The sequence below is a fragment of the Oryx dammah genome, unplaced genomic scaffold, assembly GCF_014754425.2.
Source record: "Oryx dammah isolate SB20612 unplaced genomic scaffold, SCBI_Odam_1.1 HiC_scaffold_13, whole genome shotgun sequence".
Lineage (NCBI taxonomy): Eukaryota > Metazoa > Chordata > Mammalia > Artiodactyla > Bovidae > Oryx > Oryx dammah.
Window position 1 is genome coordinate 328,152 of NW_024070197.1, and position 26,762 is coordinate 354,913.

General features: G+C 45.0%; 1 protein-coding gene across 3 annotated transcripts; it reads left to right on the top strand.

Moving 5' to 3' along the window:
- Positions 1-1,760: 1,760 nt before the first annotated feature.
- ZNF606 (zinc finger protein 606) lies at positions 1,761-24,248 on the top strand. 3 transcript variants are annotated; one of them, XM_040251736.1, is made up of 7 exons: positions 1,761-1,812; positions 3,201-3,310; positions 4,339-4,395; positions 4,875-4,963; positions 15,254-15,380; positions 15,608-15,706; positions 20,122-24,248. In XM_040251736.1, the coding sequence occupies exons 2-7, from the start codon at positions 3,280-3,282 to the stop codon at positions 22,107-22,109; spliced, it is 2,391 nt and encodes a 796-aa protein (XP_040107670.1). In that variant the 5' UTR covers positions 1,761-1,812; positions 3,201-3,279; the 3' UTR covers positions 22,110-24,248. The 3 variants fall into 3 exon arrangements, with proteins under 3 accessions (XP_040107670.1, XP_040107671.1, XP_040107672.1); XM_040251737.1 differs by having other exon boundaries at positions 1,764-2,176; XM_040251738.1 differs by lacking the exon at positions 1,761-1,812 and adding an exon at positions 1,821-1,990.
- The last annotated feature ends 2,514 nt before the right edge of the window (positions 24,249-26,762 follow it).

Consider the following 26,762-nt stretch of genomic DNA (forward strand, 5'->3'; position numbering starts at 1 on the left):
AAGAGTCAGACTCGACTTAGCAACTGAACAACAACAACAAAAACAGTATCAAACGGCAAATTTGAACAAGCAAAAACTGCAACTGCTTTTGCACCAAACTAATAACTTCGAGTCTAGCTGACTTGTACTAGTTATTTTATTCTTGGTGACCCTACAACCCAGCTCATAAAATGCCGTGCTGCTGCTGCCAAGTCGCTTCAGTCGTGTCCGACTCTGTGCGACCCCATAGACGGCAGCCCACCAGGCTCCCCTGTCCCTGGGATTCTCCAGGCAAGAATACTGGAGTGGGTTGCCATTTCCTCCTCCAATGTATGAAAGCGAAAAGTGAAAGTGAAGTCTCTCAGTCTCGACCCCATGGACTGCAGCCTACCAGGCTCCTCTGTCCATGGGATTTTGCAGGCAAGAGTACTGGAGTGGAGTGCCATTGCCTTCTCCGATAAAATGCCCTACTTTTTCCAAATAATGTGTCCTTGACTCAAGCTCCCTTTACCTTTCATTCTCGTCTGGCTATGATGAAACGGAACCAGCTGGAGCCCTTCGCTTGCCATGGGGTGATCACATTTTGGACATCTCTCAGAGGAAGCACGTCCACGGAGAGCAGAGATTCTACTACCGCTCTGGTCTTGTCCCATTCAGAAACCTCAGTAACAGCTCAGACACACGCCAGACTTCTGTAATAGAGGCATCCAAAATGGCTGTTTAGCCCAGTCTTGGCCACCCCATCACTCAGAGAGAACAGGGTACCATCCAGCAAGCTCCCGTAACTTAAATAGGAGAGGGCCTGGACAAAAGGTAAGCAGCTTCATCACACACCTGTAACACGTTCTCCACTCACCCTTGGTAAACAGCTCTGCACTGAGAGGCCTTCTCCACGCTTTGTTCTCCATATTAGGGTCTGGACTGCAGCCCATGATGCACAAACTGGAACCCCCTGCCTGTTGGCGCGACCCTTAAAATACTGATCTGTCCACAATCTGACCACTGATTCCCATCCACCTGGATTACTGCATTGGTTCAAAAGTCATCACGGTCCTTCTCTCACCCTCTTGAGCCTATTCTCACAAAAGCCATAGTGAGTGATCCTTTGACGCGGCCAGGGCCTATGGCTGCTCTCCTCAGACCCATGCCCTGGCTCACAGCAGAGCCATTCTAATGCCCGCAGGCTCTCTCCAACCCGTCACTCACTCTGACCATCTTACTGTTGTTGCAACTAAACAATAGAAACGTGGGTGGACAAATTAACAGGCGAGGCGAATTGAGGAGTACAGAGTAGGGGCCAGGAGGGCCAGAATTCTCTGGGCAAGGGTCCCTTCTAACTCCTTTCCTGGGAAGGAGGCCTCGGTTCAGCAGACTCAAATTCAATTCGTAACAAGGGGTAGGGCTTCATATGTGAGCAGAAGCTCAAAATTAGGTTCCTCGTCCGAAAAGGGTACATAACAAACAGCCCCTTCCTTACAACTCTTTAACTACTGATGAAAAGGAAAGCGCTTCAACAGACTTCAACAAAGTTCCTACAAAGTGCGGCTACCGTGAGCTGCCATTTTAGGGACAGGCAAACTGAGGCTCGCCGGGCGGCGATTTATCGAGCTCCCCCACCCGCTAGCCGGCGCGGGGCCTCGCCAAGGCCTCGGACACTGCTGTCCCCGTAAGTCCCTAGGAGGCGGAACCCGTGACTAGCGCCGCTTGGGGAATTTGCCAAGAAGGCGCTTCCGGTCCAACCGGAAGCGCGCCCCGGGAACTACCACTCCCAGTACCCCGCGCGGCGCGTCCCCATCGACGCCGGGGGAGAGGCCGCCATTGTCCGCGGCTGAGGTGAAGCGGTCGCCCGGGCGGTGGGGTTATTGCTGTTGCCGCTGCCGCTGGCCCGAAGGATAGGGAGAACGGGCGGGGAGAGGCGGCGCCTACACTTGGCGGCTGGCTCGCCGCCAGGGCAGGTCCCTCGGCCCGCCTCTGGCTTTGCGGAGGCGCTGGATCGGCTGGGAGGGCCCGGGTGAGCCCCGCGCGTCGGGCCTTTGTCCCCCGGGCGGGAACCCCAAGCTCACGGCCGAGCCGGGACGAATGTGAGCGCAACAAAAGCCGAACGCCCTCGGCGAAGCGAGCGCGAGGGTGTCTCGCTGCCCGCGGAGAGCAGGGGTCCCTGGTCAGCAGGGGTGGGAGGCCGGCGGCTGCGATCCAGGTGAGGTCCGCCGTTACCGGGACGCGCTGTGAGCATCGCGCCCACAGCGGGAGTGCGGAGGACGTCTGGGATAGCGGCCAGAGGGCAGGTGGCGAGGACGCCTCCGAGATCGCCCCCAGGAGTCCACCTTGTCTTTCCCGACGGGCGTTTCTCGTGAGAACCCGTTCTCATCTGTCACAGAGGGAAGTCAAAAGTGGCTTGGGACCAGCCCGGGGCTCCTTTAAAGGCGCAGTGACCGGACGACTTTGTCAAGTTGCACCCAAGCGTGCAGAATATTTACTGTGCCAGCTTGGAGCGTGGGCGCAGATCCCGGTGCCCATTGGGCGTTCCAGTGCTTTATACACGCTCCCAGGAATTCGCAGAGCTCTGCCAGGTGGCGTTGGTGCCCTCCGAGAGGTCGCCGAACTTGCATAAAAGTCTAGAATTTAGGGGGTTGGGTTGGTCTGGCCTCCACATCTCGTTTTCTGTTGGCCCCTGCACCAAGAGACAGATTTTTTTTTCCTAAATAAGATTTACGTGACTTAAAATTAACTATTTTAGCGTACAAGTCCGTAGTTTTCTTGTGCGTTCAGAGCGTTTTGCAGTTATCATCACTATATAATTCCAGAACATTTTTATCACCCCTCCCCCCCGCAAAAAAAAAAAAAAAAAAACCCACCCTGAACCATTAAGCTGCCACTTGCCCGTTCTTCCCTCCCCTCAGCTCTGGGCAACTACTTACATATGAAGGTTGTAGGTAGATTTTACAACAATTTTTGTTAAATCAATAGAAAAGCTACCTCGTGGTTGTCAGTACCCGTCTCATGAGAACTGTTAACAAATTTCTCCCCCCTCGTCTTGGACCATGCCCTTTTTTCAGCTAACCCGAGTCATTCTTCATTTTCCTTCAGGAATTTGTTTTTGACTTGTAAATTGTTTTCTTTCAGTGCTCTGTAGAAGTCTTTTATTGTTTTTGTGGATGTGTTCTTATTCCCACTGTCTTTGAGAAAAACCATTTTTTGTCTTTTCCTACTTTTGTTATTAGGTGGGTTTTGCAGTTGGTTTTCAATAATCACCCAAATCCACTGCTCCTGGGCAAGCTTCTGGTGGACTGATCCTGCAAGATGGCTGCCATCAACCCGTGGGGTTCATGGGGTGAGTACAAATCCTGTTTCTTCTGGGCTTCCCCAGTGGTGACCTGCTGTAGCTAGGGGTCAGAGCTGTAGAGGGGCTAAGGGTTTTTGGGATTGGAGGGGGTCTCTCTATCTTGGTACAGAATTAGAACTGAGTGAGGTTGTTTTGTTTTGTTTTTTAATTGGTTGTTTGTATAAAAGATAATGTAATTTTCATGTATTTTATAGTTCTCTCCTGAGAAGTGTCATTAGTTCTAAGATTTTTCTGGTGATTTGTGGAATTTCTTGGAAGAAAGTCATCTACAACCAAAATTTCTCTACCATCACCATGTTTTTTACTTGTATTATTGTTTGTCACTGTATAGCGTTGGTTTATAATTTAAGAACAGCATTAAGTGGTGTCAGTAGTGTGTTTTATTTTTAAGCGATCTTTCATGTATCTGTCATTAAAGACATCAAAAGACCAGTAATGTTTCTTAAAAATTAAATGATGTTCAGTTTTATCAGATACTTCTCCAGCCACTTAAGGAGTTGTTCTTAATTGTTCAGTAGCTGTATCATATCAATAAATTTGCTGAAAGTGACCCACTTGTGCATTTTTGCTATAAATCTAGCTTATGTTTTTTTTTTCCCCACACGTCTTTGGGCTCTATTTATGGAATTTTGTTGTGCACGTTAGTGAGACAGGTCTCCTTTTCCATCTTGTTGCCTTTAGTCACTGGCACCCCACTCCAGTACTCTTGCCTGGAAAATCCCATGGATGGAGGAGCCTGGTGGGCTGCAGTCCATGGGGTGGCTAAGAGTCGGACACGACTGCGCGACTTCACTTTCACTTTTCACTTTCATGCGCTGGAGAAGGAAATGGCACCCCACGCCAGTGTTCTTGCCTGGAGAATCCCAGGGGCGGGGGAGCCTGGTGGGCTGCTGTCGGTGGGGTCACACAGAGTCGGACACGACTGAGGCGACTCAGCAGCAGCAGCAGCCTTTAGTCACTAGGCTCAGTGTCTCAGTCCTTTATTTTCCTTGTCCTAACCTGCCCCTCTGGTGTAGGTGTCCTTATGGACCAGTCCTGGGGAATGACGACTGTTGACCCATGGGCCTCCTGGGGTAAGTCAAGACCCTGTTTCCTCATCAGACACATTGGTTACTATGTTGTGGTCTCTCCCGTCAGTAACCTGCCATTGCTGGAAATCAGAGCTGGTGGGGAGAGGAGAGGGGGTCTGGTCCAGATCCGTCTCTTGGCAGAGCTGAAACAGGGAAGGATCTGAACACACCCATGGGGAATCTAGCAATGACATCTCCAGAACAGGATGCATGAGAATGCATGGGTGGCCATCTGGGGCTCCGACCCAGAAAGGCCGTGAACAGGCACTTTCTCTATGACAGTCCCTCAGGACACCAGGGCATGGGCCATGTGTTTAGATTTATTGTTTAACTTCTCTGGATCCCACAGCCTTCATCTGTAATGTGAGGAAGTGGATCTTTTCCCTTGCCCAAAAGGGAGGGACAGGGTCTGGAAGTAGTACTCAGGTGGGCCACTTCTGGCAGAGAGAGCTGCCTCTGTGACTTCACTTCCCCCCTCCCAGCTCTGTGCCCTCAGGACTCGACCTGGCAAGTGGAGGAGACTGCCGAGGAGAGGAGGAGGGCCCCAGGGCTCCCAACAGCCCAGGCCCAGGTGAGATGGGGCTTCTGTTTTTATCTGACAGGTTGCCTTCTTCCTAAGGTGTTGAGGGTGTCCCTGACCATCCCAGCTGATATGGCTCCTCAGTTTGCCACAGCTAAGGTTTGGATAGAGAAGGAATCAGCCAGAAGTTGATTGATTTCTGAGCATAGGTAGGGAGAATTCAGTTTTCCATGACTTGGAGCCTCACTGTCAGCCAGCCTGTTCAGAGTCCTTGAGCCCCAGCTGTGCTGTGGGCTGTTTGGTAGATAAGGGTCAGTCCCTTTTGGCAAGCAGGCCCCTCCCCCTTTTCCCTCTCACCTTCCCCATATATTCAGTGCCTGACTCACATTGGTCCTATTTGCTGAGCTCTGTGCTGAGGGAGGGGAACAAGGTCAATTGTGAGCCCCCATCCTTAGGAGCTCCCAGGCCCCTTTCCAGGGTGGTTTAGTCGGCTCCTGAGGCCTCACCATCTGCCTGGTGCTGTACATGTGATTCAGGACACAGGCCTGAAGTGCTTAGAAAGGCCCTGAGCCTTGGAGGAGCTGAGCACAACGGATGCCTTGGAGGTGGGACAGAGTCTGCATAGAGGCCATGTGCCGCCGCTGGGGTCCTTTTGCTGTGGAGAGGGAGGCTGCCTGGGAGATAGGATGCACCTAAACCAAGAGGTGAAGGGGGCACATCAACCGGGTGGGCATAGCCTGGTGAGAGGGATCTGCCTTCTCCAGCACCACGGGGACACAACTGCGTGGCCCGCATCTGGGTGAAGGCTGACCGTAATTTGATTTTAGGCCGAGAAGGCCAGGAAAAACCTCGCTGTATCCCGAATGCCTGCCACAGAGTTGGGGCTCCATCCTGGTTGTAGTAAGGAGCCGCAGAAGTGTTGGGAGCCAGAAGCACCAGGGTCTAAAATGTAGCTGGAAGGATGTTCCAGGCAGGGGAGTGAAAAGAAGGGGACTGGAAAGCAGGCTGGCGAGTCAGGCTTCAGTCTGATCAGCACCTGGAAGCAAGATCTGGTACATATAAAGGAGGTGAAGCAGGAGGGCTTTGTGATGATTTGGGCACCAGATTGGCTCCCCAGAGAAACAGAGCAGCAGAGTTGATGTTGGAGAGGTGTCATCCCCCTCCTCCCCTCTTGCGAAGCCTCTTTACTGGAGGCAGCCACTTAAGAATTTTCTTATAACTGTTTTATGAAAATATTATTCACATACCGTAAAGTTCAACCTTTTAAAGTATGTAGTTCTGTGGATTTTTTAGTATATTCACAGAACTGCAGCCATCACCTGTATCTAGAATTTTCCTCACTCCAAAAAGAAACCTTATACACATTAGTAGTTACTCCCTGTTTCCCCAACTCCCAGCTCCTGGTAACCACTAATTTACTTCTCTCTGTGTTTTCCCATTGTGGACATTTCATATAAAGGGAACCATATAATATATGGCCTTTTGTGTCTGCTTCTGTCACTTAGCATGTTTTGACAGGTTATTGATGTGATTATCATTTATCAATTTTTTTCTTTCTCATGACACAGAAATAGCCTTTTTTTAAAATTTTAATTTTTACTTCATTTTGCTTTACAATACTGTATTGATTTTGCCATATTGACATGAATCCACCACGGGTGTACATGAGTTCCCAATCCTGAACCCCCCTCCCACCCCATATCATCTCTCTGGATCATCCCCGTGCACCAGCCCCAAGCATCCTGTATCCTGTATCGAACATAGACTGGCAATTTGTTTCTTACATGATAGTATACATGTTTCAATGCCATGAAATAGCCATTTTTAACTTAATGTTTCAGTTTCTTAGAAGTGTGTTAGTCGCTCAGTAGTGTCCAACTCTTTGCAACCCCATGGACTGTAGCCTGCCAGGCTCCTCTGTCCCTGGAATTCTCCAGGAAATAATACTGGAGTGGTTAGCCATTCCCTTCTCCAGGGGATTTTCCCAATTCAGGGATCAAACCCAGGTCTCTAGCATTGCAGAGACAAATTCTTTACTGTCTCAGCCACAGAGAAGGGTTACTTCTAAATGAGAGATTTTTATTCTAATTCTTTGAATTTAGGTGTATCCTAATAACTTTCTACTATGAAAGACAAAAATAGTTCCATTACTATATTTAGGTTTTTCATTTCTAAGTCACAATAATGAATCAAGCAAATGGGAGATACTGTGATATAAAAATGTTAATAACATCTTTGCCTAACTTTGTGTCTCCCACTAAGTTAAAAAAGAAATCAGCAAAACCTCCCACAGTTTAGAAGGTGACTGGTGAAGTTTGTCCTAAGTGTGCCGTCCTCGCCTGGCAGCACTGCTGTCTCTAGGAGGCAAGGCCTGAATCACGTGATGCAGGGTGGTGGTTGTCTGGCATCAAAAGTTGAGTGGCTGATGTTTGCTGCTGTTACAGTGTGCAGTCATTTTTACATTCTGTAACATAATCAGTAGTGAAGCTAGACTAGGTTGAAAGATGGGCCCTGGATCAGTTGCTTGGGAATAGAAGTTAGCTGCAGTGAAATGCTATGAAGTTCTAATAACCACTGTGCTGCACTTAGCTGGCAATATTTGTGAGGGTTTCTGAGAATTATTAGAGTTAATGCCAAGAAAATAAAATGGAGAATTCAAATAACACCACCCTCCAGTGTCTGAAGAGTTGTAATTTATAAGCACATACTCCTGGCCCTCTCTCCACACTCACTTTGGATCTTTCCCTCTGGGAAACTCAAGCCTTGAATATGTGAGTTTTGTATTAAGTGAGGTTTTCAGAAACACAGACAAGAGCCCCTTCCGCCTCTGTTCCCTCCAAATTAAATATTTATTGAAATAAAGTATTCACCTGGTAAAAACATCAAATGGCTGTTATCCCTTGTTATCGGTATAGTCTGATTTTAGAAACATGTTGGTTAGTAAGTTTCAGCTAGTGGCAGTCCAGATCCCATTATTCTGATGAATAGGGAAAATAATAATATTCCAGCCCATTAAAAAACCCCAGCCACTCCAAATGTGGAAACTCTTAAACTCCTTCTTAACAATCCACCAAAGTTTTCTGCACAATAAACTTTCATATAAGACATCAGTTAATGGAATACTCTGCTCCCATCATTGATTGTCTCAAGGATGAACACACTCTAGTTACATTTTCCTTCTCTGCAAAGAGCTTGCCCTAAAATAGCAATAAATCATGAAGTTTTGAAGATGCCGAAGAGTCCATCTGAATTTCACTAGGTTCCATGAAGGGGCCAGTGGTCAGAGAATTCAGGTAATTCAGGAGCAATCAGATGAGATACTGCCAGGCAAACAGCTGAGACCCAGCTCATCACCCTCTGCATCCTCCCGTGGTTTAGATGTGTGGCTGGTGTATCAGATTTCATAAAGGCCTTAGAATGTCTAGATAAACGCTTACACGTGTATGCAAAGCCATCTGTCCAAAAATGTTTACAAGAATTTGGGTGAAATATCTTTGCAATTCATCATGGCAGATAATTTGGAAGATGGGAATTCAGGTAAGGGTTACCTGAGAATTGGAAGGGCTCATTCCTACCTAGAGATGGGCCCTTCTCTGCCCTGTCACCCAGCTCCTGAACATTGGGTAACAGTGACACTCCTCTCCCAGCCCTGCCTCTTCTCTCCACAGCTGGTGAGGCTGGGTGCCTGTCTCCTGCCATCTCTTCCTTATGTTTCATTACCAGCCTCAGTTTTACATTTTCCTTTGTGTCCCTAAGGCCTCCATGAATTGTGGGCCCTAATGTTGGGGCATGTTCTGCTGGGGGTCTTTTATTTTTTTTCTGTCTGGCAGACCATGGATCCTTCAATTTTGATGACATCTCTCAACTCTGGAAATATGTTTTATTTAGAATTTTTGGACAAATTCTATAACTATAGAAAAACTTAAAAAGTGATAAGCCAGACAGGGTCCCTCCCATCACTCCAAATGAACAATTGTTTGGCTGTATTGCTTTCTTTTTTAGTCCCCAATTACATTCTTCTCCCGCCCTTCCTGAGAACAGCCACTGAAAATATGTATACAGCAAGTCCATTTTCATACTATGTAGATAGTATGATACATGTAGATAATAAACTGTAGATACAAGGTAATAAATAATCATAATTTTTAACAGTGCTTTATACGTGTTTTCTTTCTGCCTTTCAAGGTCAATTTTGAGGTCTCTCCACGTGAGTAGAAAGATCGGGTGCATTTCTTTTTGCCCCATCAAAGACATGCGCTCTATTCATCTCTTCTGTGGATAGGCTTCTAAGTCCTCCCTCCCTCTACCATCTTTCCTATTTCAAACAAAGCTGTGTGGACATTACAGTTTTACTTGGGTGCACATGTAAGTTTATCTAGGCATACTCCTGGAAGCAGAATTTTGCTAAGTTTTAGGGCATATGTGTTGTCAGTGTGACCAGTGCTGACACGTGGTTCTGAAAGAGCAAAGCCCCTTCTCAGTCTCCCCACTCTGAGGGAAGGTGTCTGTTTCCATCTTTGCTGCCACTTGACAATATTAATACTGGGTCTTTTAATTTTTGCTTACGTTGAAACCAAGAAAATGTATTACTTTACTTTGCATGTCCTTGATTGCTTGTGGGGCTGGATATCTTTGCATGTAGTTATTGGTCATCTGTATTGCCTTCTCTCTCTGTCTCACTCCCATCTCTAGATTTCTGTAGACTCTTGATATATAAGCATTTCATGCTTTCTGGATCCTGAGTCTTTGCTGTATACAGATTATCTTCTCCCAGTCTATAGCTTGTCTTAACTTTCAGTTCAGTTCAGTCGCTCAGTCCTGTCCAACTCTTTGTAACCCCATGGACTGCAGCACGCCAGGCCTCCCTGTCATCACCAACTCCCGGTGTTTACCCAGACTCATGTCCATCAAGTCGGTGATGCCATCTAACCATTTCATCCTCTGTTGTCTCCTTCTCTTGCCTTCAGTCTTTCCCAGTATCAGGGTCTTTTCAAATGAGTCAGCTCTTCGCATCAGATGGGCAAAGTATTGGAGATTCAGCTTCAGCATCAGTCCTTCCAGTGAATACCCAGGACTGATCTCCTTTAGGATGGACTGGTTGGATCCCCTTGTAGTCCAAGGGACTCTCAAGAGTCTTCTCTAACACCACAGTTCAAAAGCATCAATTCTTTGGTGCTCAGCTTTCTTTATGGTCCAACTCTCACATCCATACATGACTACTGGAAAAACCATAGCCTTGACTAGATGGAACTTTGTTGGCAAAGTAATGGCTCTGCTTCTTAATATGCTATCTAGGTTGGTCATAACTTTCCTTCCAAGGAGTAAGCATCTTTTAATTTCATGGCTGCAATCACCATCTGCAGTGATTTTGGAGCCCCCAAAAATAAAGTCAGCCACTGTTTCCACTGTTTCCCCATCTTTTTGCCATGAAGTGATGGGACTGGATGCCATGATCTTAGTTTTCTGAATGTTGAGCTTTAAGCCAACTTTTTCACTCTCCTCTTTAAGTTTATGGTGTCTTTTATCAGGGAAATGTTTTTTGGTATATTTTTGTCAGGTGTATTTGTTTTTTTTTTTTTTTTTAAGAGACATCTCTGCTTTTATTGGCCAGCAGGTTCAAATGTATTTGTTTTTGCTTATGGCTAGCATTTTATGTAAAGAAGTCCTTTATTTTAAGACAAAATCCCTTCCTGTCCTTCCCCTTTGTATTGTTTTCCTGAGGTTATTTATATGACCTCCTGACCTGATTGCTGTATTTTCTGTCTTTGTATTCTGTGGATTCTTGTACTCCAAGCCTCTTGTATCATCCTGTTCTGTTTTATACTGAAACTTTCCAATCTGGGGATTAGAATTTCAGATAATTGAAAGTTCTATGTGACTGCACCCTGGATTTTCTGTCCCCTTGGGTGCTAAGTTCGGCCTCCACCTGTGCAGATATTTGGTCCTCCGATCTGTGTGTGTTTACCAGAGAACTGTGTGACGGTGCAGCTGAGCAGCTTTGGTTCCTGACTCCCACTGCCTCCTTGTCTCTCTTCTGTCTCTCCTGACAAGTCTCATTCTAAACTGCATGGGCCTGGGTGGGCCACGATCACCAGGTCAGTTCTACTTGGAGTTTCCTGGGTATACAGCTGACTGTCAGGTCATCCACAGACACCCTCCTCTCTCCCTGTTTTGGGCTGAAGGGAGTCTCAACTCCAGGGTGATCACTCACCTGGGCAACCTGAGAACCTCTTACACACTTTCCCATCAGATAGAGTGGCTGGCAGGGAGGAGGGGCAACAGGCAAAGGTGCCCTGAGTACAGACTTTTAAGCCTGATTTTCTCTCCTGACTTCAGTGGCATTTAAACCCAGAGCCTAGAGCGTCTCCTGGGGTGCTGCTCCCACTGCAGCCCCCTCTCACATGCAGGGTAGGGGTCTCTGGTGTTTCATTGGTCAGCCACACTTTCCTCTGTGCCCCATCTTACAGGAATGTGTGGACCACCACGTGCTGATGGCTTCTTTTCTTCACTGGCTTTTCTTTAAAACTAGGTGGTTTGGGGGACTTTGGCTGAGACTGTGCTCCCAGTGCTGGGGTCCCAGGTTCAGTCCCTGGTCAGGGAACTAGATCCCACATGCTGCAACTAAGACCTGGCACAATCAAATAAATAAAAATAAATATTAAAAGCTAGGTGATTTTTAAACCTATTAGTTTCCTGTGGTGCTATAACAGATTACCACAAACAATGACTTAGAGCAACATGAATTTATTCTCTTGTTCTGGAGCTCTAAGTCTAGAATGGGACAACAGGGCTCTTATCTTCCTGGAGGCTCAGGGGAGAATTGGCTCCCTTGCTTTTACTCGGTTCTGGAGGCATCTGCATTTCTTGGCTCGTGGGCCTTCCTTCCAGTTTGCATCACTCTGAACTCTGCTTCCATTGTCTCATTTTCTCTGATGCAGACCCTCTTGCCTCCTTCACTTGTAAGCACCATCATGATGACACTGAGCCACCTGGATAGTCCAAGGTACTCTCCCCATCTCAGCGTCCGTAATGTAATCACATCGCTGTAGCTGGCCTCTTTTGCCATGTTGAGGTAACGAGCGTTACGACGTGGACGTCTTGGCAGGACCATTATTCAGCTGACCACAGACATCCATGTTCATCAGCCTTAGCAAATGTCACCTTTCAGCTTTCTGCCTTTGCGTCTATTTGGATACCTTAAAAAGAAAAAAAGCTAGATCCTATGATAGGCCATAATGGAAAAGAGTGTTTTTTAAAAATGTATATATATGTATAACTGAATCAATTTGCTGTACAACAGTTACAAACAACATTGGAAATCAACTATATGTCAATAAAAATAAATTTTAAAAAATAAGTGTTTTTAAGAGTCCAGTATTAGGAAAAAATGTATTTTATAGCAAAGCCCAGATATTTACATTGTTTCACCCATGTTTATGTCTGAGACATACCCACCTTTTAGGAGATGAACACAATACCTTTATCACACCCAACAAAACAGTAATTCTTTAGTATTACTTAGTACCAAGCCTGCATTCAGTTTTCCCCACTTGTCCCCAAGATATCTTTTGCAGTTGGTTTACTCAGATCAGGATCCAAGCAGGGATGGCACATTGCATGCATTTCATGTGCTGATGAAGCCAGGTTGCCTGTCCTGTTGGTTTGCCTGATTTCGCCCTTGTGATGTCCTTGGATGCGCTCCTTCATCCTGTCTCCCGTAGATGGATAATGGAGTTGGAGCGAGAGCAGTTCCGGCCTCTCTATTTTGGGCGAGAATCCTTGGTAGGTGGTGCCGAGTCCCTCCCGTGCTGCGTCGGTGGGCACAAGTTGTATGTTGTCCCATTTCCAGACGATGTGATGGATCAGTGAGTGCAGCTGTAGTCAGCCTGATCCCCCCGTCGTAAATTTCCCTGTCTGCTTTTCGCCTGTAGTTTAGCAGGCATCACTGATCATCGCCAGAGTGCCAGGGTCCACTGTTTTATTAGGGGTGGTGCATTCTTTCTCGTGATTGTTTTCCTTCTGTCTCTGTTAACAGTGGTGGTTCCTTTTTAAGTATTTGTGTGGGGGTCTGTCGGGGTCTTTGGAGGAGTGGGAGATAAACTTGTGGCTCATTCCACCTGCCTGACTGCTGCCAGGGTGGGGGCTTGGATGTCGTTGACTGCTGAACTTTGAAGCCATGTAAGTAGGTGCCACCTTCCAGGGAGATAGCATCCTAAGAGCACCCTGGGCAGGAAGCATGGCCTCCTGCCTGGGCCCCCTGCTTTGCCGAAAGCTTTCACTTGCGTGTCAGGTTCAAAGGATTTGTTAACAAAATAAGCCAGTCGCTATATACAAATAAATAATACAGATATTTGTCAGAGAATTGCCTACCTTACTTTCAATATACTAACATTAAAAGAGAAATAGAGCAGAGGATACACCACTAAACTGGGTTTTGACCAACATCCAGACTTAAACAGTGCTGGGAAGTCACAAGTCACAGCACATCTGGAGTCCCATTTGGGAAAGGGTCCCAGGCAGCACGTCCACCCTGTGGGTGAGACTTCAGAGATTGCACTTCAGGTTCCTGCTTATAATCCAAGGACGGAGGCAAACTGATAGCATCACCAATATGTGACCAAACTGCAAGCCTGGTTTCATGTCAATGCTGCTTGTGTTGTCTTGTAAAACTCGGAATGTTGCTGGGGCTTGGGGTTTAGCTGGGGCTTGGTTGGCCAGGCCCCCTCCAGGGGCTCAAGGACCTCAAGATTCCGCCCTCATTTTATCTCAGCATGCAGTTACTCCCAGTCAGGGCACTGTCCACACAGGTTAGAAGCAAGGTCAGAGACCTGTTCTGCTTTGTCTCTGAAGCCTAAACAAGACTATTTTTTAAAAATTTCCCTAACACCCCTGAGTGTATCACTCTGGAAGTACAGTGAGTTCATGCTTTGTGCACACTTAGGTTTTGTGTACTTCTCTACCTGAATGTCACATTTAAGTAAAAATATTTACATTACCCAAAAATGTAGAGGCAGCTGCCATTAAGAAAACTGAGACCTGGGCAGGTCTTCAAGAGGAAAACCCATTGTCATTGAGGAGTCCGAGTTTTAGGAGGGTTTCACCATAGGAGGTTGTAAACGTTTTTTGAAGTAAGAGAATCACTGGACCAGAAGCAATTCTGTGTTTCAAGCCAGTTGTGTGAAGGGGGTGGGGGGAGCAGTTCAGACCAGTAGAGAAATCTACACTGAAGACCCGGCATGAGAGCTGGCCCTTATCAGAGATGACAGGCTTCGTTTATGAGCCGTGACCCACAGGGACGGGAGGAAGGCGGCCATATGTGGTTGGAAGAGAAGTGTCTAACACGCTTTGTAGGGGTTCACCAGATGCTGTGAGGGGGAGCGCACTCCACATGTGTCCATTCAGTGAGTGTTTGTCTTGAGGGACCTGGGGGAGAGGACCATAGTGGAGAGACAGGCCAAGAGAGAGGCATCAAAAGGAGCACGGGCTGTGGGGTTTATAGCAGCCTCCCACAACACACAGCTCACTCCCCACTGCCCTCATGAGGGAAGACGTACCCCTGCCCCACCCTGGAAGTGCCCAGATACCTGAGACTCACTTTGATGGCTTCAAATGACTGTACAGGACGCATGCGTTGCAAAAATCAGACGTCCTTTAATTTTTCTAGTGGGTATTCCTGGTTCTTTTTCTTAAAAACGTCAGTTTGAACTTTTTAGAAATCAAAGTGCTTTGATAGCAACTGTTAGTGGTTCTCCTTGGCTTGGACAGCTCTGCTTAGTCCTGGCCCACCCCACCTCCAGTCCTTGGGAGGTTGTCCTCAGAAATAGTCTGAGAGTGGAAACTTCTCTCTGTGCCCAGGAAGGCAGCCTCTGAATGTTCAGAGAACCCTTCCAGGTCCTGGATCCACTTGTGGAGCAGATGTCAGCCTCAGGTTTTCTGCTTTGTGATCAGCGTTCATGTTCTGCGTCCATCCTGGTCCTGGTCTTAGTCTTGGTCTCACTAAGTGTCTGCAGCTCTGGAGAAGCAGGAAGAACTGTCTAGATACTAGCCAGTGTTACTAGAATTGAGCAAGACTTGGCAGAGAGCTGCTCATTTTTATTGTGGTTACTGTGAGCCCAGGTATCCACTTTCCTAAGAGTACATCTCAAATGCAGGGCCCTGGCTGGCTCCCAGTGAGACCTTATCCACATCAGTCAGAATGCTGAATACATTTAGGGCAATTCCTCTATGTCCTGTTTCCTCCCCAACGCTGTCAGCCCTACTCCCTCCCCAGAAAACACTAGATGGAGTGAGGGGCAGGGAGAGGTGTCTCCAGGTTGAAGAGGATCATGTCTGGTCTTTTAGGAACCAGTGACCTTCAATGATGTGGCTGTGGACTTCACGCAGGAGGAGTGGGGGCAGCTGGACCTTGTTCAGAGGACCCTGTACCGTGACGTGATGCTGGAGACCTATGGGCACCTGCTGTCTGTAGGTAAGCTGCTGGCTGACCAAATGAATGAAGCTGTCCTTGCAATACCCTCTACTCTCCCTGTTTACCATCCTATATGAGCCTCAGGAGGGCCGAGGTGATCATGAGCCCTGAGGTTCAAGGATGGAGTCCCTACTGATCATAAAGTATGAAGTGAAGTCACTCATGCAAAGAGTAGGGGAAGGAGGGTTACCTGACTACACAAGTCCATGTTTTTCCTCTTCATATAGGGAATCAGATCACCAAGCCTGAGGTCATCTCCCTGTTGGAGCAAGGAGAAGAGCCATGGTCAATGGAACCAGCATATCCTCTTCAAGGCACTTGTCCAGGTGAGAGCAGGCCCCAGGTGGGAGTGAGGAACCTTCCTCCAAGCCCTACTTTTTGAGAAAAGGGCTGAGGCTATGAGGAGTTCACGTCCTCAGATAGCATCATGGTTCCTTCCAAGGAGTTTCATCCCTTGTACTATATTCAGAGCAAAGATGCCCACCTTCTTAACAAGGTAGCAGTTTTTGTATGCTGCAGTTTCCCTCCTTACCTCTCATATTATCTGCTGTCCCTTTTGTCTAAAAAGACTTCTCATTCATTTACCTACTTTTTAGTTTTTTATTGTAAAACTTGTATCCTTGTAGTCACAGACTCTTCTTTCCAAAAAAAAAAAAAACACCCCAGCAAAAAGTGATTGTTTCATACAGATAATGTAACTACATGATTTAAAAACTCAAAGCTATATAAAATGGGTAAGTGAAAGAAAGTTTCATTTATACTTATTCACACTGTTCTTATCCTCCAGAGAGACACACAGAAACACACAAACGTAACCCCTTTCCTTTTACTATAAATTTTTGGTTATTTTATTAGTGGTTTTCCTGGGAATTATAATTAACATCTTAATTTGCAGCAGTTTAGTTTGGATTTTATGTAATTGTCTTTTAAGTCAGATAGGAAACAAATAAAAATGCATTTATACAGTCTTGTATTTACCTGTGTAGTTACCTTTATTGTTGGTCTGTATTTTGAGTTATTGTCTTTTCATTTCAGTGTGAAGAACTCCATTTAGCATTTCTCATAGGGCAGCTTTACTAGCAAACTCTTACCTTTTGTTTTATCAGGGAAGATCTTGATTTCTCTATTTTTGAATGATAGTTTTGCCAGATATAGAATTCGTGGTTGACACATTTCTTCTTTCTGTCCTCCCTGGTTTCTGATGAGAAATAAGCTGTTAATCTTGTTGAGGATCCCTTGTGTGTGATGACTTGCTTCTCTCTTGTTCCTTTCTGGATTCTTTCTTTGAGTTTTGAAAATTTAACTACAGTGCGTATGCACATGGCCTTCTAGATTCCCAGGAATATGTTAGAACTTTTCAAAGCTCCTATGCATATCTCACTCCTCAGCTTTTCCTTTCATTTTTTGGTTTGTATATAGTTTGCCCCAGCCGTTTTGCATCATCTCAGACAGTAATTAAAAAAATAAAAAAGACTTCTTAAAACTTTGCCTGGAAATGTCTGACAGATCCCTACTTCCTGGGAGTAAGTATGTGGAAGTTCCCACAAGCCTTTCAAGTGGGATCTTTCTGGGAACCACCAAACAGCTCAGATAATGACTATTCTTTAGGAGTGAGGCTTTGAAAAAGCTCTAGCTTTGTTCTGTTTCCTCCAGCACCAGAAATATGAGATGTTATTTTTCACCGCTACTGCTCAGTTTAGGAGTCAGAGATGGGATTAGGCTAAGTTAAAATGCTACAAATCTGTTACTATCGAAATTAACTATTCTTGAATAAACTGTCTGGGTCACTGCACAGCTTTGGTTAAGCATATAGGCACACATAGTTACTTTTCACCTTTCCAAAGGTGAAATAGAGTACACATTGTTCTGTATTTTGTTATTTTTAATTTAACAATATACTGTGCTCTCTCTTGAATCCTAAAGATGGACGTCTTCCTGTCCACTCTAACGAAGTGGGCTTTTGTGGAGTCTTGCCTGTTGCCCCCGTCTGGATCTGAAACCCTGTACCAAGGCGGCGTAATTCCCAGAAGCTTTTCTGTGCTGACCTTTCTGAGTAGTCATCCTGAGCCCTGTGGCCCCACCAGCTCCAGCCCTGCACTTCTGCCTCCGTGCAGATCCTCTCAGCTGTCTCCGTGCTACTGATAGAACCAGGAATCGCAGCTTTCCCTCTGGCTGGTGTCCCCGTCTTCCTGATGTGTATTCCTTGTTCAGCCTTCTGTGAGTCCCTGGAGCTGGAAATGGGGAAGTCATCCTGACTCCCTGTTCTTTCCTCTCTAAGAAGTAATCTCTCTCCTCATCCAGCTCAAGTTGCTGAGTAAATTTTTATTATGAGCTTCTCAGGTGGCATTTCTAGATTTACATCCCTGAAGTTTTCCATTATGAGGTCTCTGCCAGTAAATCTACAATGACTTGCATTACCTGTTAAATACCTGACTCGATTTCAAGACCTTCCCATTTTCCTCTATTTTCTTTTTCTCTCATTACTTCCTGCCTGATTCCTGGAGTTTACTCAGCTGGCACCCTTAGGGATGTGTGGTGCCTTTGCTCATCACAGCTTGCCTCTGCTTGTGCCATTCTGGCAGTCTGTACTTGAGCCATGCTCGAAGGCTGAGCTCCTGTCGTTTCGTGTGGGTGAAACCTTCCTGGATGGCTTCTGTCGTGCTGGTTTCCTTTTCTGGCCTCCCACCTGCTTAGCATCTACAGCCTCACAGTCACAGTGATGTATAGGGTTTCGATTGTCCTCTTATCACAGAGATTATAATTTACAGGTGGAAGATATGCTCAGGTCACAAATACTGATGGTAAAGCTAGTCAGAAATTGTTTGGTCAGTGACTTGGTCAGCTACCATTTTAAAAAAGGTTTTTACTGGGAAAATTCAAAAGCTATTTGAAGATCATTCCCAGACTTCTGGGGCTTCCCTGGTGGCTCAGCAGGTAAAGAACCTGCCTGCTAATACAGGAGGTGCAAGTTTGATCCCTGGGTCTTGAAAATCCCCTGGAGGTGGAAATGCAGCCCACTCCGGTGTACTTGCCTGGGAAATCCCACGTACAGAGGAGCCTGGTAGATTACAGTCCATGGGGGCACAAAGAATTGGACACAACTGAGCACAAAGAGGGACTCTCTAACTTCTAGGAGCTAAGCTTAAAATTGATAATAAATGCCAGTTCTTCAGCAGAGTAGAATCTCTCTCTGTTGTGATGGACTTGGGTAGTAAAAGGGGAAAATAGTACATAGTGAAGAAAGCAGAAAAACCTGAAGAAAACAAGGGTCTAGGTCCATATTGGGTTCCTGTAGCTTTTAGACACTGTGGTATGTTGAATAATGATACCCTCCTCCCTTCACAAAATGTCCACATCCAAAGCTGAACATGGTGCTTTCTATGGCCAACGTGGCTTTTCAGATGTGAGTTAAACTAGGAATCTTTTGAGATGCCAAGATTATCTTGGAGTGTCTGGATGGGCCCATTGTAATCATGAGATCCTTATGAGAGTGAGTATCAGAGACTCCAATATGATTGACAGAAGCAGAAATAGGAAGAATATACTTTGAAGATAGAAAGAGGAGCTACAAGCCAAAGAACGCAGGCAGCTTTTAAAGCTGGGAAAAGCAAGGATATGGATTCTCCCCTAGAGCTTCTGAAGGAAAGCTGTTTTCATTTTAGCCCAGTGAAAGCCATTTATAACCTCTGACTTTCACACTGTGAGATGGGTGATCTGTTATAGCAGCAATAGGAGACTAGTAAAGACCCTTCCGTTGTTGGAGGACTGATACCTCAGCAGTGATGATAGGTGGCTTCCACATCTTGAATTTGCCAGACATTTTGTTGGTTTTACAATCTCATTCAATCTTCAGAAAACTCACCTAAGGAGAGTGGCAGAGCCCGTAATTAAATACAGATTATCAGACTATAACTCCTGTGCCTTTCCATTGCAGTATGCTGGCTTTCAAGTCTTCTCTTCTGCCATCACTCTGCAAACTATTCTGCAGTGTTAAAAGAACTTCAGGAGTGCCCTTAAACTTTGTGATTTTTGCCCTTTGGGCAGATGGTTTTGTGTTACTGAGTGAACTCTGTGGAATAGGAAATAAGGCTTGATGCCTTGTTGGTGATACTTTCACTTAACACCCCTCCTTTTTTTGGTAGATGTCAAAATAGGAGAACAATAGGACATTATAACATAGAAATGAATTGACACGCTTTAATAATTTAAATATTAGTTGCTGAGGGGCTGGTTGTTCATCTGTCTTTTGCTTAACCAGTTATTATTTTTTCACCTTAGTAGTATTAAATGTGTCAGGATCCTCCAGACAACCCCCCCAAGTTCAGTAATTTGCTGGAAGTACACACTGGACTCAGAAAGCATTAAACTCGGGGTAATGGATTGTTACAGTGAAATACTACAGAGCAGCATCGACAGAGGGTAAGGTGTGTGGTTCTAAGTCCAGAGGAAACCAGGTGCAGGCTTTCAGTAGACCCTTATTCTAGTCCTCCTTTACATGGGGAAGTGTTCCTAAATGGGTTCTATTCATATTCAGCACACATTTTGTGTTCTAGCAACTACTCACGTTCACTCTTTACTGTTTTCCTCTTTCCTGTTATGGTCTTTCTCTGGGTTACCAGTGTATTTGGAAACAAGTTCACACTTGTCTTTTCAATAACATGGACAATAAATCTTACCTTGTCCACCCTACTCTTAGAATTTGTTTCTCTATACTCTCATGGACTTTTTCTGTTTATTTCAGAATGGATGAAAAATCTTGAAAGCAAAGCGTTGATCCCAACACAGAGCATATTGGATGAGGAACAGTCTCGTAGCATGAAGTTGGAGAGATACATATGGGATGATCCTTGGTTCTCCAGGTTAGAAGTTTTGGGATGTAAAGACCAATTAGAAATGTATCACATGAACCAGAGTACAGCTATGAGGCAGATGGTCTTCATGCAAAAGCAGATACTATCTCAAAGAGGCTCTGAGTTCTGTGAACTTGGAGCAGGGTGTAGCCAGAGCTTAAGCATTGTTCCATCTCAGAAAGTTTCTCAAGTGGAACATTTCTATAAGCCTGATGTAAATGCTGAAAGTTGGAGATGTAACTCAGCCATAATGTATACTGATAAGATTACCTGTGAAAATAATGAGTATGACAAAGCCTTCTACCAGTCCATGCAGCCTGTTCACCCTGCAAGGGTACAAACTGGAGATAATCTTTTAAAATGCACTGATACTGTTAAATCTTTCAATCATATACTGCATTTTGGTGATCATGTGGGAATGCATACAGGAGAAAAACTCTATGAATATAAGGAATGCCATCAAATCTTTAACAAGAGCCCATCATTTAATGAACATCCGGGAATTCATATTGGAGGAAACCAGTATGATTACAAAGAATATGAAAACATCTTTTACTTTTCATCCTTTATGGAACATCAAAAAATTGGTACTGTAGAGAAAGCATATAAATACAATGAGTGGGAGAAGGTCTTTGGGTATGACTCCTTCCTTACACAGCATACAAGCACTTACGCTACAGAGAAACCTTATGAATATAATGACTGTGGGACATCTTTCATTTGGAGTTCTTACCTTATCCAACATAAGAAAACTCATACTGGAGAGAAACCCTATGAATGTGATAAATGTGGGAAGGTTTTCAGGAATCGTTCAGCCCTTACCAAACATGAACGGACTCACACTGGAATAAAACCTTATGAATGTAATAAGTGTGGAAAAGCCTTCAGCTGGAATTCCCATCTTATTGTCCATAAGAGAATTCATACAGGAGAGAAACCTTATGTATGTAATGAATGTGGGAAGTCTTTCAACTGGAACTCCCATCTTATTGGGCATCAGAGAACTCATACTGGAGAGAAACCTTTTGTATGTACTGAATGTGGGAAATCTTTCAGCTGGAGCTCTCATCTTATTGCCCATATGAGAATGCATACTGGAGAGAAGCCCTTTAAATGTGATGAATGTGAAAAAGCTTTTAGGGATTACTCAGCCCTTAGTAAACATGAAAGAACTCACTCTGGAGCAAAACCATATAAATGTACTGAATGTGGAAAATCCTTCAGCTGGAGCTCCCATCTTATTGCCCATCAGAGAACTCACACGGGAGAGAAACCCTATAACTGTCAGGAATGTGGCAAAGCATTCAGAGAACGTTCAGCCCTCACTAAACATGAAATAATTCATTCTGGGATTAAGCCCTATGAATGCAATAAATGTGGAAAATCCTGTAGCCAAATGGCTCACCTTGTTAGACATCAAAGAACTCATACTGGAGAAAAGCCCTATGAATGCAATAAATGTGGAAAATCCTTCAGCCAGAGCTGTCACCTTGTTGCTCATCGGAGAATCCACACTGGTGAGAAACCCTACAAATGTAATCAATGTGAAAGATCCTTTAACTGTAGCTCTCATCTTATCGCTCACCGGAGAACTCATACTGGAGAGAAACCATATAGATGTAATGAGTGTGGAAAAGCATTTAATGAGAGTTCTTCCCTTATTGTACATCTGAGAAACCATACTGGAGAAAAACCCTACAAATGTAATCATTGTGAGAAAGCTTTCTGTAAGAATTCTTCTCTTATTATCCATCAGAGAATGCATAGTGGAGAGAAACGCTTTATATGCAACAACTGCGGAAAAGCCTTTAGTGGTCACTCCGCCCTCCTCCAACACCAGAGAATTCATAGTGAAGAGAAACTCTGTGAATTGAATTGATGAGGTCTTTATTTTATTGTACACTTGATAACACACTGAAAAAAAACCCTATAAGTATAATCAAGCGGGGAAATTTAATAAGAGCTTAGTAAGACTTCTCCCTCTAGTAATCAGTAGAAATAATCTTCATAGAAGAAACCTGTGAATGAAAAGAATAAGTAAAAGCCTTCCACAGTTATGTAGCCCTTGTTTAAATCAAATAAGTACAATGAAGAGAACTCCAGACTCCCCTCATGGTTCACCAGGAATCCTACTTGAGCAACATGAACATAGGGAATGAAACGTCTATTAGTAAGAGATCTCTACTGTTTGTGGCTCAGAGTGCATTGTTATGGGAAAAACTTTATCTTAGAAAAGTATTTTCAACTGGAAATACACTCCAGCATCAAGCTGGAGTATTGAATGGAAGCTTTACAATAACATTTGTGCATCATGATGGAAACACAGATTGTGCTATTGTAAGAGGAGGGTCTGGGTGCCCTTTAAGAATAGAATAAGGAATACTAAACCTGAACTTAAGAAAAGAATAGTATTGAATGGGATATTTACTGTTGATCAAGATTAGCCTTAGAAAAGAGTAGTAAATGAGATTACTAATGATGGAAAGGTTATTGTGCAGAAGTATGAGACTGATGTTCTTGGAACAAAAGGTGATACTTCATAACCTAGTGTGTCCGTGTCCATGGTTTACTCATTACTGCAGTTGGACAGTTAGTTTGTAATCTATTTTAGGCAATCACATAAGTTATAATTATGGACACTGAGTCAGAACGCATAACATAAAGGAATAAAAAGGACACAAAACTGTATATACATATCCACTAGAACATCTGAAAAGTGTATTTGCATAAGGACTGGAAACACTCATGGGTAAATTAACCTAATAAGATTTTAAGTTTTACAAACACATACAGCAGTTACCATGTACTAGACTTTTTAAAAAATACTTTTCAGATATTAACTTATTCAGTCCCCTTAATTCTATAAGATAGGAACTATTATTATCTCAACTTTACAAGTGGGGAAACTGAGGCAGAGATCATAAGAAACCTATCTAAGGACACACAACTAGTTAGGAGTAGAGAGATTGACTCCAGAGTTCATGTTTATAACCACTGTGTTACGCTGCCTCTGCAGTGATTTTTTTTTTTTCCCTTAATGTGTTTTTAAAAATTTTCTTCACTGTTTTTATAGTAGATATTTGATAATAAAAATCAAATTCCTAAACAATGAGAAAGTTACCTGGCTCTTTGCCTGTGGAATTTCTGGTAATATGAGAGCAAAGCTCCCTTTGAAATATGAAGTCTAGATTGGACATTGAGAATCACTGCATTTTCTGGGCTCTGGTTTCCCAAGAATTTCACCACCTCCATCCCTGAAGATTATAGTCAACCAGGGGCTGGAGGACTCGCTGGAGGTTTGGGCAAGTCAGAGGATGCCCCTCGATGGGTTTAGAATTACCCTTCATGAGGCAGAGGGCAAGAAACACCTCTGCACAGGAGAGCCCCATTTCTCAAGGTCTCCCTGGGATGCAGTGATTCCTCATCTTCTCTAGATGAAAAGATTGCTTGATAGTAGGGAGGACTCAGAAGGGAAGAGAGATCATCAATCATCTCATAAAGTGAGGAAGTTTCTCTGCTCAGAGTGGAAAGAGGGGGTAAGATGAATAGGAGGACTTGGGTGGTGTTTCTTTGGTTCACAAATATTTCCTCTGTTTCCCTAAAGCTGGGCTATAATTTGGGACCAACAGTCCTTCCTGGATAGGTTTCAGTGGTATTGGTTAGAAACCCAGGGTATAAAAGGTTCATCTAGTTCTCTAGGGGTCCATGACGCTCCAGGGGGTGAGAAGCAGTTGCCTGCTGGTATTGTGGGATGCTGTGTTCACTATCTGATGCCTATAGCTGGTGCTTATATAGGTGGTAACATCTGATCCCTACCTTAATGTATAGTTAACCCAATAAATGTTGCAGGGGTAAATTAATTGGATTTCTCATGTGATTTTTGCAAAGATCATTGAAGAGTCTAGAGTTATCAGCATTATCTCTGTAAGAGAAAACAATCTAATGTATCAAGAGTTGTACTGCCAATATATGGGAATTGTATTCTAATACCCAAAGAAATACACTTTGAGTGAACCCAGATTCTCTTGATTTAGTGACTCCAGAGGGTTTTGGAAGTCATATACAATATTCCACATGCATCCTGGTAAGTTCTTCCGTAACTATATTACCAAGCCTAGTATTTTTAAAAAAGTATTTCTCTTTAAAAGTTTTATGTATTCATTTGGCTGTGGCAGATGTTAGTTGTAACATGCAGGATCGTGTTTAGTTGTGACATGTGAGAGCTAGTTCCCTGACCAGGGATCGAACCCAGGCCTCCTGCATTGGGAGCATGGAATCTTAGCCACTGGGCAACTGGACTACTTTAGGAAGTCCCCGGAAAATATTTCTAAGAGGGCCTCCTGGACTTCTAAAAGGTTGTCCTAAAAGGGTCCCGGCTTGCGTTTCCTCCTAGGAGGGTTCCCTATCTCCCCACCACCTATCATACAACCTCGTGTGTCCAGGACTCCCAGGTTCCCTCTTACCTCCCTTATTCTCACCGAAACATGGCTCACTTAATTGCCCTTTTGATACGCCTGCTTCAGTCTTCCCCCGCTCTGAAACCTCCTGGGCCTGGTTGGAAGTCTCCATTCATCCACCATCTGCTGAAACATGAGTGTCCTCTTTGCACAGCACCTCTTAAGATCCTTGCGGGGAGTGGCTGCTCTCTCACCTACTCGTCTGCACTCACTGTTCCCCCTCCCGTTTGTTGTTCTTTTTGTTCTCCCTCCCTTTTCTCTAAGACAGTTCTCACTCTTGGAACATCCGACTGTCATATCTCTCCTGCTGCTTTGTTGCCGGCACCTTATGAATGGTTCACTCGTCTGCAGAGGTTTCTGCTCTTGGAGGATTCCATCGGAAACCACCCCCACCATACTCCCAGCCCCACTTTCCGTGTAGACGGCCTTCCCGTGTGCTGACCTCACAGCCTTTTACCTCTCTGCTAGTGGTTTTGCCTCCCGCCCAGCCTGCCAAGCACTGCCATTGCCATCCCCAGGACCATGCCGTCACCAGTGACTAGGACCTGCCCACCATGTCTTTCCTATGCTGGTTGGCTGTTTAGTACCAAGATGCCAACAATCCCTTGACTGAAGGAAGCTTCCCTCAGGGTTGCTCCCAGCAGATGAGTTTGCTTCCTGTTTCCTGGGTGAATAGGAGCCACCAGCAGAGGCCTTCCACTGTAGGTCTCCACCTCCTCTACCCACTTTCAGGAACATCCGTGCCTTCCCGCTGGTGCCTTTATACGAACTGACTGCTGGCGCCAGGGCCTGTTCCATGTCCACTGCCTCAGGACATTGTTCCTGCAAGTTTCCCTTATCTCTTGTATCATCAGGTTTTCTATATATACTGAGTTATCCCCATTGATGCGCAAACATACTTTAAAAAAAGAAAAGAAAACCCTCTAGCTCCTGTATCATTCTCTGTTTTGTTACAGAAAGCAGAATTTCTCAAAGGTGGTCTCTTCTTGCTGTCTTCATTTCCCTTCCATTCTTTCTTCTGCTCAGCCATTCAGTTGTGTCTGTCTCTTTGTGAACACATGGACTGTTGCCCACCAGGCTCCTCTGTCCATGGCATTTCCCAGGCAAGAATACTGGAGCGGGTTGTCATTTCCTCCTCCAGGGGATCTTCCCGATCCAGGGACTGAACTGATATCTCCTGGGTCTCCTGCATTGGCAGGCAGATTCTTTACCGCTGAGGCACTGGGGAAGCCATTCTTTCTTGAACCCACTCCAAAACCTACCTTGCTGCCAGATGTCCTCCACATTGCTAAATCCAGTGGTCAGTTCTGTTTTCTTCCTTGGCTTGAGCAGCAGCATCTCAAATTCTCAGGTGATGGGTCATTTCCTCCCTGAAACACGTTCACCTGGCTTTCGGGGCTCGACCCCTGCCCCTCTGGCCTGCATTTCCGGTCCCTTTGCTGTTTCCTCCCCACTTCCCGTCTGCTCACACTCCCTAGACCTCATCCAGTCTTGAGGCTCTTTAAACACCACAGGCATGCTGTTGAATCTCCCTTTATGGCCACAGTTGGGTGAGTTTTGAAAACAATGTCCATACCCTTGTAGCCACCACTACAGTAAACTGGAGAATTGCTTCCTTCTCCAGAGAGTTCCCCATGTCTCTGTTCACAGCTAATCCCCGCCACAGCCCTAAGTCCTGGGCGGCCACGTGTCTGCTTTGTGAATATGCATTAGAATTGTCTTTCAGAGTCTTGTAAAGGTGGAGTTGTACAGTGTTCTGTTTGGATCCTACCTTTTGTATCCAGACACTTCTGCTCAGCATGATTTGGAAGGCTCCTCCACGTTGCACTGTGTGTCGGTAGCTTGCTTTCCGTTACGTGGATGAGCCACAGCAGTCATTGTGTCCACCTGCAGATGGAGACTGCCTTGAGCCCAGCTCTGGGCCAGTGTGAGCACAGCTGCTCTGGATGTCCTTTTCCAGTGTTTGTGTGTGTGCAAGCTTTCGTTTATCTTGGCTGAAAAGCTAGCAGTGGAATAGCTGAGTTGTATGGTGAGTATATGTTTAACTTCAGAAGCTACTTCCATGGGCCTTTTCA